The sequence below is a fragment of the Pseudorasbora parva genome, chromosome 10 (assembly GCF_024679245.1).
Source record: "Pseudorasbora parva isolate DD20220531a chromosome 10, ASM2467924v1, whole genome shotgun sequence".
Taxonomy (NCBI): Eukaryota; Metazoa; Chordata; class Actinopteri; order Cypriniformes; family Gobionidae; genus Pseudorasbora; species Pseudorasbora parva.
The window spans coordinates 18,090,969-18,103,363 of record NC_090181.1 but is presented as its reverse complement, the minus strand read 5'-3'; the positions used below and the strand labels follow the sequence as shown (position 1 = coordinate 18,103,363).

Here is a 12,395-nt window from a genome sequence, read left to right as displayed (position 1 = left end):
CTATTGATTTTAGACTAGGTTTTTGTTGGTCAATGCCACAGTAATTTTCAGAGGTGGACAAAGTACACAACTTCATTACTTGAGTAAACGTATAACTGGTCAAATATTACTCTAAGTAAGTAAAAACAGATTTTTACTTAAGTGAAAGCACAGAAGTATTTGTTTTCAAAAGTACTTAAGTATCAAAAGTAAATTTCCTTTTTAATGTCAACACATTACTTTATTATTGTTGTATAAATGCACACTATGCTATCATGGTTTAAGCCAGTCAGTGATGCTCCATCCGACATACTAGCATACGACTAACTGTATAAAAGTTACAACGCTCTTTACAAAGCTGCTGTCACTTTAAGGCTGAATGCACAGATCCAATACACTGATACACCTCTGATATTCTCCCAACTGTTTACCTTCACTCAAAACATAATCAACTTTGTTTATGCGAATACTCGCCAAAATGAACATTTTGACATCCATCTTCTTCCATTTTGCTATAAACTATAAATCAGTGTTCAAAAAATGCTGGGAAATAATTGAATTTAACGTGACTACAAGAGTGATTCCTGAAAGGCTTTCTGCAAAAACCCAAACACCTTTTAAAGAAGAAAAAAAAATCATCCACTGACTTCCAGAGCTGCCACAGAAATTACTTTCAACTTTGAGGACCTTGATAGAAATGTAGTGGAGTAAAAATTATGATATTTGTCTTTCAAATGTATTGAAGTGAAAGTCATAAGTTTCCAGAAAAAATAAAACCCTAGTAAAGTACAGATACTCAAGTACAGTACTCAAGTAAATGTACTTAGTTACTATCCACCTCTGGTAATATTCAGTTGCCTAAAAACAGCAACGCGCCAACAATGCGCCTAAATAAATCTTGTTTTCAGACCAGCAGGCCCATGGGCCAACATATGGGCGCTTGTGTCCAATAACCTAATAATAAACATGCACAATATAGTTCTGATTTTGAGTAGGCCTATCTTGATTATACAGTGGCCCAGTAGTGCAGTTGTACTAAATTAAACAACAACACAATGAAATTGCCACAACACAACGGAAACAAGGAACAACACAACAAAGTCGCCACAACACAACAGAATCACCACAACACGATGGAATCGAGCCACAACACAACGGAATCACCACAACACAACGGAATCACCACAACACAACGGAATCGCCACAACACAACGAAATCGCCACAACACAACGGAATCGCCACAACACAACGGAATTGCCACAACACAACGGAATCACCACAACACAACGAAATCGCCACAACACAACGGAATTGCCACAACACAAAAAAATCACCACAACACAACGAAATCACCACAACGGAATCACCACAACACAACGAAATCACCACAACACAACAGAATCGAGCCACAACACAAAGGTTCCGATCACAAGAGGGCTCTCGGACTGCAATAAAGTTATTTTATTGCAGTCCTTGCAATTGCTCTATAGGTTGGCCAGCCTTACAAAGATATAAACACTATGATCAGTTTTAAGTGTGTAATCATTGTATCGACATGAAATATCAATTCAAAATCACCTACATGCATTATAGCTTCATATTTATACTCGTGAAAGTTTTTACTTGCGACTTTTACTCTCCTAAGGCCGGAGACACACTGCAAGTGTGGCGTTTCTGCTGCGTGTCAGCCGCGAGGCGGCTGCCTGGCGTTTTCTCTGTCTTTGCACACCAGAAGCGTGTCTGACGCGGCGCTGCTACTGCTATTAATGTACAGGGAAGCCCTATATTTCATGTTAAATATAAATATATTGCCCATTGATACATCAAAGACAACGTCGGCAGTTGCCTATTGGCCATACATATCTATGGTATTGACGGCAAAATAGGCTACACAATATTTCGTTCTGTATTGACAGGTTTAATATTTCAAAATTGATAACTATGTTGTTTTTTATTATTACAATTTGCCCTATCTCTGCATTTATGTTAACCTACAGACTTTCAAACATGAAAATGTCATTTATTAATATGTATTTGTGTCAAAATGGCATATAAACATGTTTTCCTATGCTATTTTGCCTAAACGCTTCCAACACGCTAGCGTGTCGCGTGAAAAATAGGCGTCTCTTCTATTTGAAGCATGCACGTGTTTTCTGCGCGGCTGACATAGGCAGTATGCAAGCTCTAACCGGTTAACATGAGAGCCGAAATACAAAAGGACACGCCACGCAGCCGAGACACTCACAGCACGCTTGCAGTGTGTCCCCGGCCTAAACGTCTGCCCATTCCCATCAAGTAGTTGAAACGTATAATTTTATGAATTAAAATTACTTTTTTTGTTTTTGTTTAAATGTTCAATTTCCAATGTTATGCATTGAGTCAGGGGCGGAGTGGGACCCATTTTCACCCAGGGAGCCCAGGACCCCATTCCCATCCCACATCAAACCGTGGTGGAACCTTGAAAAATTAAGTGATCAGATCTGTTCTTACTATCCTGTTATTTATTATTACATGATTCAAGAAGAAATAGGAAAGTCCCAAGGCTAAAATCACTGAAATTAATTGAAACAGATATTTAAAATAAAAACAGTGATCTGCATAAAAAAAAATCCTTTGATAAGTCACTTTGGATAAAAGTGTTTGCCAAATGCATAAATGTAACTTTACATATAATACTATAGTCTCTGTAAGTTACCTTGAGTCACTATGTTCTGTGTGCTCGTTTGTCTAGAAAAAAAATATCTGTTTGTTTGGCACATTTGACCACGTCATCCTCCAACGCCTTTCTTTTTTTAACCTGGCTTTTTCAGCTCCCCCTGGCAACTTTTTACTATCCATTTTATCCTTCTGCGATTAGCTTATTCTCTCCACAGCATTCAATTACGATTTTGTTTTGAGAGAGCACTCTGACAACAGAAAGCGGCATTTTTTAAATGTATGTTCTGATGATCATGCGCTGCTTTAAATTGAAATCTAGTGTAATTAGCGGCGCTGTTATATCAGTCACACAGTAGCTAAACACATATAGACATACAGAGAAAATTAAGAGAAAAGAAAAATGAAGCAGCCGAATGAGTCTGCCAGCCCAATTTATGAGCGGAAAGGTGTCCCACCAGAAATTCTCCCGATTCTGCCGATGGCCACTCCGCCCCTGCATTGAGTCAGTTTTTTAGAATACAACAAAGCTGTGGAATTTTAACATGTCTGTTTTTAAATGTTATAAGTACTTTTAATTCATACAAATAAAATGTTTCAACTGTATGGTGGAATTAGCAGACGTTCCCTTGGGCATCAAGCGCCGCGACAGCGTGTAAAAGCGTTTTCAAGTATAAATATGAAGCTATAATGCATGTAGGTGATTTTAAGTTGATATTTTATGTCGATATACAGTGGTTACACAATTAAAACTGATCGTAGTGTTTATATCTATGTAAAACTGGCCAATCTATAGAGCAACGGCAAGGAAAACTAACTTTATTGCACTCCGAGAGCCCCCTCGTGGTCGGGAGCATTTCCGCCGTTGTGTTGTGGCGATTTCGTTGTGTTGTGGCGATTTCGTTGTGTTGTGGTAATTCCGTTGTGTTGTGGTGATTCCATTGTATTGTGCCTTGTTTCCGTTGTGTCGTGGCGATTTCGTTGTGTTGTGGCGATTTCGTTGTGTTGGGGTGATTCCGTTGTGTTGTGGCAATTCCGTTGTGTCGTGGCGATTTCGTTGTGTTGTGGTGATTCCGTTGTGTTGTGGCAATTTCGTTGTGTTGTGGTGATTCTGTTGTGTTGTGGCGATTCCGTTGTGTTGTGGCGATTTCGTTGTGTTGTGGTGATTTTGTTGTGTTGTGGTGATTCTGTTGTGTTGTGGTGATTCCGTTGTGTTGTGCCTTGTTTCTGTTGTGTTGTGCCTTGTTTCCGTTGTGTTGTGGCGATTCCGTTGTGTTGTGGTGATTCCTTTGTGCTGTGGTGATTCCGTTGTGTTGGGGTGATTTCGTTGTATTGTGGTGATTCCGTTGTGTTGTGGCGATTTCGTTGTGTTGTGGTGATTCCATTGTGTTGTGGTGATTCCAATGTGTTGTGGTGATTCCGTTGTGTCGTGGCGATTTCGTTGTGTTGTGGTGATTCCGTTGTGTTGTGGTGATTTCCGTTGTGTCGTTGCGATTTCGTTGTGTTGTGGTGATTCCGTTGTGTTGTGCCTTGTTTCTGTTGTGTTGTGGTGATTTCGTTGTGTTGTGGCGATTCCGTTGTGTTGTGGTGATTCCGTTGTGTTGTGGCGATTCCGTTGTGTCGTGGCGATTCCGTTGTGTTGTGGAGATTCCGTTGTGTTGTGCCTTGTTTCTGTTGTGTCGTGGTGATTTCGTTGTGTTGTGGTGATTCCGTTGTGTTGTGGCGATTCCGTTGTGTTGTGGTGATTTCGTTGTGTTCTGGCTTGATTCCGTTGTGTTGTGGTGATTCTGTTGTGTTGTGGTGATTCCGTTGTGTCGTGGCGATTTCGTTGTGTTGTGGTGATTCCGTTGTGTCGTGGCGATTTTGTTGTGTTATGGCTTGATTCCGTTGTGTTGTGGTGATTTTGTTGTGTTGTGGTGATTTTGTTGTGTTGTGGTGATTTTGTTGTGTTGTGGTGATTTCGTTGTGTCGTGGCGATTTCGTTGTGTTGTGGTGATTCCGTTGTGTTGTGCCTTGTTTCCGTTGTGTCGTGGCGATTTCGTTGTGTTGTGGCGATTTCGTTGTGTTTTGGTGATTCTGTTGTGTTGTGGTAATTCCGTTGTGTTGTGGCGATTTCGTTGTGTTGTGATGATTGCATTGTGTTGTGGTGAGTCCGTTGTGTTGTGGTGATTCCGTTGTGTTGTGGTGATTCCGTTGTGTCGTGGTGATTTCGTTGTGTTGTGGTGATTTCGTTGTGTTGTGGTGATTTCGTTGTGTCTTGGTGATTTCGTTGTGTTGTGGTGATTCTGTTGTGTTGTGGTAATTCCGTTGTGTTGTGGCGATTTCGTTGTGTTGTGATGATTGCATTGTGTTGTGGTGAGTCCGTTGTGTTGTGGTGATTTCGTTGTGTTGTGGTGATTTTGTTGGGTTGTGGTGATTCAGTTGTGTTGTGGTGATTTCGTTGTGTTGTGGTGATTCAGTTGGGTTGTGGTGATTCAGTTGTGTTGTGGTGATTTCGTTGTGTTGTGGTGATTTCGTTGTGTTGTGGTGATTTCGTTGTGTTGTGGTGATTTCGTTGTGTTGTGGTGATTTCGTTGTGTCTTGGTGATTTCGTTGTGTCTTGGTGATTTCGTTGTGTTGTGGTGATTTCGTTGTGTTGTGGTGATTTCGTTGTGTTGTGGTGATTTCGTTGTGTTGATTCCGTTGTGTTGTGGTGATTCCGTTGTGTTGTGCCTTGTTTCTGTTGTGTCGTGGCAATTTCGTTGCGTTGTGGCAATTTCGTTGTGTTGTGGTGATTTCGTTGTGTTGTGGTGATTCCGTTGTGTTGTGGTGATTCAGTTGTGTCGTGGCGATTTTGTTGTGTCGTGGCGATTTCGTTGTGTTGTTGCTCGTTTTCGTTGTGTTGTGTCTTGTTTCCGTTGTGTTGTTTTGATTTCGTTGTGTGGTGACTTGTTTCCGATGTGTTGTGGCGATTTCGTTGTGTTGTGGTTTAATTCAGTACGGCTGCACTACTGGGCCACCGTAGGATTGCCTTCTATTAAGTAATTTAAACAAATCTCTTAAGTATATTTTCCAAAGATTGGATGGCATAAACCTGGGATCACATACAGATAAATTCAGATTTTGTTGTGTTGTGGCGATTTCGTTGTGTTGTGACGATTTCGTTGTGTCGTGGCGATTTCGTTGTGTTGTGACGATTTCATTGTGTTGTGGCGATTTCGTTGTGTTGTGGTGATTCCGTTGTGTTGTGGTGATTCTGTTGTGTTGTGGTGATTCCATTGTTTTGTGCCTTGTTTCTGTTGTGTTGTGGTGATTCCGTTGTGTCGTGGTGATTTCCGTTGTGTCGTTGCGATTTCGTTGTGTTGTGGTGATTCCGTTGTGTTGTGCCTTGTTTCTGTTGTGTTGTGGTGATTTCGTTGTGTTGTGGTGATTCCGTTGTGTTGTGGCGATTCCGTTGTGTCGTGGCGATTTCGTTGTGTTGTGGTGGTTCCGTTGTGTTGTGGAGATTCCGTTGTGTTGTGGTGATTTCGTTGTGTTGTGGTGATTCCGTTGTGTTGTGGTGATTCCGTTGTGTTGTGGTGATTCCGTTGTGTTGTGGCGATTTCGTTGTGTTGTGGTGATTCCGTTGTGTTGTGGTGATTCTGTTGTGTTGTGGTGATTCCGTTGTGTCGTGGCGATTTCGTTGTGTTGTGGTGATTCCGTTGTGTCGTGGCGATTTTGTTGTGTTATGGCTTGATTCCGTTGTGTTGTGGTGATTTTGTTGTGTTGTGGTGATTTTGTTGTGTTGTGGTGATTTCGTTGTGTTGTGGTGATTCCGTTGTGTCGTGGCGATTTCGTTGTGTTGTGGTGATTCCGTTGTGTTGTGCCTTGTTTCCGTTGTGTTTTGGTGATTCTGTTGTGTTGTGGTAATTCCGTTGTGTTGTGGCGATTTCGTTGTGTTGTGATGATTGCATTGTGTTGTGGTGAGTCCGTTGTGTTGTGGTGAGTCCGTTGTGTTGTGGTGATTTCGTTGTGTTGTGGTGATTTCGTTGTGTTGTGGTGATTCCGTTGTGGCGTGGCGATTTTGTTGTGTTGTGGTGATTTCGTTGTGTTGTGGTGATTCCGTTGTGTCGAGGTGGTTTCGTTGTGTTGTGGAGATTTCGTTGTGTTGTGGTGATTTCGTTGTGTTGTGGTGATTCCGTTGTGTAGTGGTGATTCCGTTGTGTTGTGGTGATTTCGTTGTGTTGTGGTGATTCCGTTGTGTTGTGGTGATTTCGTTGTGTTGTGGTGATTTCGTTGTCGTGGTGATTTCGTTGTGTCGTGGTGATTTCGTTGTGTCGTGGTGATTTCGTTGTGTCGTGGTGATTCCGTTGTGTCGTGGTGATTCCGTTGTGTTGTGGTGATTCCGTTGTGTCGTGGTGATTTCGTTGTGTCGTGGTGATTCCGTTGTGTTGTGGTGATTTCGTTGTGTTGTGGTGATTTCGTTGTGTTGTGGCGATTTCGTTGTGTTGTGGCGATTTCGTTGTGTTGTGGCGATTTCGTTGTGTTGTGGTGATTCCGTTGTGTTGTGGTGATTCCGTTGTGTTGTGGTGATTCCGTTGTGTCGTGGTGATTTCGTTGTGTTGTGGTGATTTCGTTGTGTTGTGGCGATTTCGTTGTGTTGTGGTGATTCCGTTGTGTTGTGGCGATTTCGTTGTGTTGTGGCGATTTCGTTGTGTTGTGGTGATTCCGTTGTATTGTGGTGATTCCGTTGTGTTGTGGTGAGTCCGTTGTGTTGTGGCGATTTCTTTGTGTTGTGGTGATTCCGTTGTGTTGTGGCGATTTCTTTGTGTTGTGGCGATTCCGTTGTGTTGTTGCTCGTTTTCGTTGTGTTGTGTCTTGTTTCCGTTGTGTTGTGACTTGTTTCCGTTGTGTTGTGGTGATTTCGTTGTGTTGTTGCTCGTTTTCGTTGTGTTGTGGTGATTTCGTTGTGTTGTGCCTTGTTTCCGTTGTGTTGTGGCGATTTCGTTGTGTTGTGGCGATTTCGTTGTGTTGTGGTGATTTCGTTGTGTTGTGCCTTGTTTCTGTTGTGTTGTGGCGATTTCGTTGTGTTGTGGTTTAATTCAGTACGGCTGCACTACTGGGCCACCATAGGATTACCTTCTATTAAGTAATTTAAACAAATCTCTTAAGTATATTTTCCAAAGATTGGATGGCATAAACCTGGGATCACATCCAGATAAATTCAGTAATTTAGTCTGGAAAAGCACTCATTGTATAACCCAGTACCTTCTAAACATGTCTTTGTTTCCAGACAGACTTATGAACCTCAGTGGACTATTGAAATTGCATAGCCAGCCAATCAGATTGGAACGTCTAGTTTTTGAGTGGTGTTGGCCATTTTGTGCAACATGAATCAGACGATCAGTAAACGGACCGAGTGTGAGTCTGTTGGGAGGCTGTCTGAAGCTGGGATTAAATGAAAATTGACTTTGAGCACTTCAGAAACTCACTTGCTCTCAGTAATATAGTTCTATGTCTTATTTTTGACAACAGCCTCTTGAGTTCATGAGTTTACAGCATTATTTCCAAGTTTTAAGATTGTGAATAAGAAAACATGAATCAGACGATCAGTGAACGGGTTGAGTGCGAGTCCGTTGGGACTGAAGCTGGGATTAAATGACAATTGACTCACTTGCAAAACTCTCTTGCTCTCAGTAATATAAATATATATATTTAAATATCTTATTTAACAACAGCCCTTTTGATTTTATGAGTTTACAGCATTATGTTAAAGGTTTCAGAAAGTGAATTACGCATGTTCATCCTGAAAACTTTGATGACTTACTAAATTCCAGCAGAACTTTTGCCAGTGCTGTTGTTTTAGCTCTCCTTTGCCCACCAACAGCTGTTCAAATTCAAAAGGATGTCAGGCAGAGTTTGCTTTAAAAAAGCAAGTGAATAGAACAAATATTCAGCGATTCCCCAGGCCCCATGTTAGTGGGCTTGGAAACACCATTGCTCGAAGTGTGTACCACTGGAAGACGGAGATCAGTGAAGTACCCCCAAGCTGCCTCTCCATGGAGCCAACTAACAGTGGCAAGAGCTGGAGAAAAATGTATTAAGCCTTCTCTTTCCCTCACTGTGCCAGAAATGGCTCACCTTGCTCCCAATGGTGGATCCGGTATGCACTGCCTGCTGGAAGAAAATTACCTTTTGTGGGAGTATTAATTCAGACATGCATCCTGCTGTCAAAGCATCACTCTAAACTCCTCTTCCCACTGTTCTGTCTCTCTCTGTGTCTCCAGTGCCCCAGTCTTCTTTTTTCATCATCAATAACTGTCTGCTGTCTGCTGAAAAATAAGTTATTCCCCCACAAGTCTCTTTTTTAAAGCTTGTTTGGATCCTCATTGTTTGATCTGGCTTGATAAATAAGACTATTGCAGTTAGAAATTCATGGCTGCCCTGTTTCATCAATAAATGATTAGTTTGCTGTGCTCTCTGGTGATTGATAGGTTGTGCATGGGATGTATTGGAACCAGATGAATTCAATACCGTGCCGGTCGCTGGGGAGCTACAAAGCATATCAGCTCATGAAAAATTGAGGTCAATGGAAAATGTGAAAAAGAGAGTAAAAGAGGAAGAACGAGCTGTGCTCGAAACACAGTTGTTTCTTGTTATCAGCGGATTGTAGACACACTTTAAGCATCAGATCGAATCAAAGCCATGTAAGGTCTTTATTTGAAGATTGCCTTCTTTACCCTTAGTTCGCTAAACCAGGAGTGGACGTCGCCGGCTCCGTTTTTTACACCAAACAGCCTGGGCAGGGCACAAATATCCCAGATCTCTTCGCTACGCCGGGTGAGTGTGGCAAGTTGTGATACGAATTTCCTTCTGTCTCCCTGGAGTTCCATTTCCCTGCTCTTCCTTCGCCAGATACAGGCGTTTTACATAATTGCTGATAGGCACTGTGGCTGTTGTTTTTGTAGAAGTCTTATTTTCTCCTCCCTTCGCTTCATCTTTCTCTGCTGTGTGATTGTGATGCATTTATGATTAAGGGAGTGAGAGAGAGTGGCAAAAAAGAGGGATCTTGTACTCTTGCATGTGTACAGCGCAATACAGCAAGCACAGGCGTGTGTGCGCCACAAATTGCTTTGAATTGACAGGCTGTTCTCTAAAGCCCACCTACATTAGGGAAATACGCTCTCATTCTTGGATAGAATGCCGTCCTGTGAGAGGAATATTAAAGCTCAGCATGGATTCAAATCCCGCGAAGGGCTTTAAATCATAGATAAATTAAATCAGGCCATTTTGTTTAAAATGTATGCAAGTGCCTTGTTATGCCAGAGAAAACAAAATGTTTCCATTTTTTTTATTGATAGGTAATCAAAATGTTCATAAGTTATTCATGAAAAATCTCTCTCATTCCACATTTCATTTTTTTCCCTCTATATTTTTCTGTTTTTTTGCTTTCATTCACCAAGTCTCTCTCACTCTGTTGCATACTAAAGACTTATATCGTAATATTTTTTCGCAACCTTTATTTGTGACAGTGTGTTCTATCAGCCGAGCATAATAAATGAAATGTTAATTATGTTAACATATAATTTATATGTTATTTTAATTATGTTAAAAGTTCAGAGTCACTAAGATTTTAGAAAGTATGCATGAAATTGTTCAAAAGTGACAGTTTGTTACAAAAGGAAATGTTTCTTGAGCACCAAATCATCACATCAGAATAATTTTCCGAAGGATCATGTCGATTCATGTGACACTGGAGACTGGAGTAATGATGCTGAAAATTCAGCTTTATAATCACAGGAATAAATTACATTGGGTGACACTTTATAAGTAGACAGTAATCATGCACTTACACATCATTAACAAACTATAAGTTATTTAATTCATAGTTTATTTATTATAATGTCTACATTAATATATTAATATACTATATACAAATAGTGAGTTCTTCATTCATTGTCACTGTAATTAACACAATTTTATTGTTTAATTAGCTCGTAGGAAAGGAATTGTTCATTGGTTATTAGGAGTAAATAATTCTCACTTTAGATTAGAAAAATGGGAAAATGTCATTAGTGCTTTAAACCAGCCTTTATTAAGGCATCTTTACACAGCCGAGTTAAGGCGGGTCTAACGCGGGTCTGTGTCTGCTCAAAATTCTGTGTAAAGACGCGATGCCGCATTAAAGCAGACTTTAATTATGCCGGGTCTGACCCACCTCGGCCCCTAGTATCAAAGGCGACATAGAAGCGGTTTTGATTCAGTGTAAATGAACGCGAACCTGTGCCGCCTTAAACTACATCATTGTCATGACAACCGCCTGTCAGCCAGCTCACTAGTCACGAGAATCAAGAAGCAGCAAGGAGACAAACTGTCTAGGAATTAAAGTAAATGCTTTCTGTACTCACATCGTCAAGCTAACCACTGTAGTGTTCGCCGTTTGTAATCTTCCTTTTAAGAGACTGGCAGATCAACGCACTGCAACATTTGCCCTCAGAAACGGTAAATGCTGTAGCCTACCCAGTCGGCGTCACTGTGCAACCCAGTAGGCTATTATAATCTCTTGGAGAGATATTTTATATTAGATGTGATATTTTCTGATATATTCTATCTGTTGTCCTACATTTCGTTAAAATAGACTGAAGTTTGGATTTTTCCCTTAGGCATAGTGCTGCAGCCTAACAACTTGAAATAGGCTATAGCTCAATCATTATGGTTGTAGGCTAATTTGTCTATAAGCAACATTGTAGAATATTTGAGTTTATTTAATTTTTAATTATCATTATTATTAGGCTATGTGCATATTTATTTAGAACATTTAGCTCATTCGTTCCCCAGTCGGGTTGTAGCGAGAGAAGGGCTAAATGTAATTTGCATGGTGGTAGTTTTTACCATTTCGTTATTTTGGCTCGAAATTTCGTTTTTTTGGAAATAACTGAATTTAGAAATGCTTTTAAACAATTGTTATTAGCCTAATAATAAAAAAATGAATTAAGACAGCGTTTGGAAATTTTGAAGTGCATAAACAATATTCCCAGAATATTTGTTGTTATTGTGACATAAAAGTCGAACATTTATAGTTTATAATTATGCATATCACCTAGGCTATCTGTATCATGTGGCAAAAAATTACAGAGTGAGTTCCCGCTGTCACGAAGGAACAAAATGCGGCGGCGCTTAATTTCGTTGGACAAAGGGTTAAAGAAAACTATAATGTCATAGTTAGGCTATATGTTTAAATATTAGCCTATAACATAATGTTTTAATTAAATAGCCTAACTGTTTGTAGGCTATAGGCCTATTTAATAAAGACGCGAACAAAAATCGTCGGTAATGGGTTGACGTGTGTAACGTTTTTCTTTTCACAATTAGACAGAATTGTCAAATATTCGGGTTCATGTTATACGAGCTGAGAACTAAACTTCGGTTTGGGGAAATATTACAACCCTGACCACTTTTACTGTCTATGGGCTCAGAGAGAGAGGGTATGCAGCCTGGTGCTATAATGGAGATTCCAGATCGCTCTTCTTTGGTCAGAACCACGGAGAACGACCGCGGACAGGTCCGTCCTGCACCGAAACAGCAGCGAGCGCAGACACAGAGCGGCCAGAGAAATGGAGGAGCGACTGCAGTAGGCAATGGTGTTTGTGCAAAACTGCGGAAAAACTGCAGAAAAAGAGCGGGTGTTGAAACCTGTCACCGAGAAAAGAGTGGGTGTATCCCCCACGGATGCGACGCCCCTGTAGCCTAGTCTAGCCTACATGTGAATGCTCTAAAGTGACTTTCTGTTTCTTTGAAAAAA

At 40.8% G+C, this 12,395-nt stretch overlaps 1 protein-coding gene across 1 annotated transcript in view; it reads left to right on the top strand.

The window, feature by feature from the left end:
* The window catches only part of LOC137090835 (doublecortin domain-containing protein 2C), a 48,431-nt gene that overhangs the window by 14,444 nt on the left and 21,592 nt on the right, over positions 1 to 12,395 (top strand). Inside the window, exon 7 of the mRNA XM_067454783.1 lies at positions 9,340 to 9,433. Within this exon, the coding sequence (XP_067310884.1) occupies positions 9,340 to 9,433 (94 nt within the window). The remainder of the gene's footprint in view (positions 1 to 9,339; positions 9,434 to 12,395) is intronic.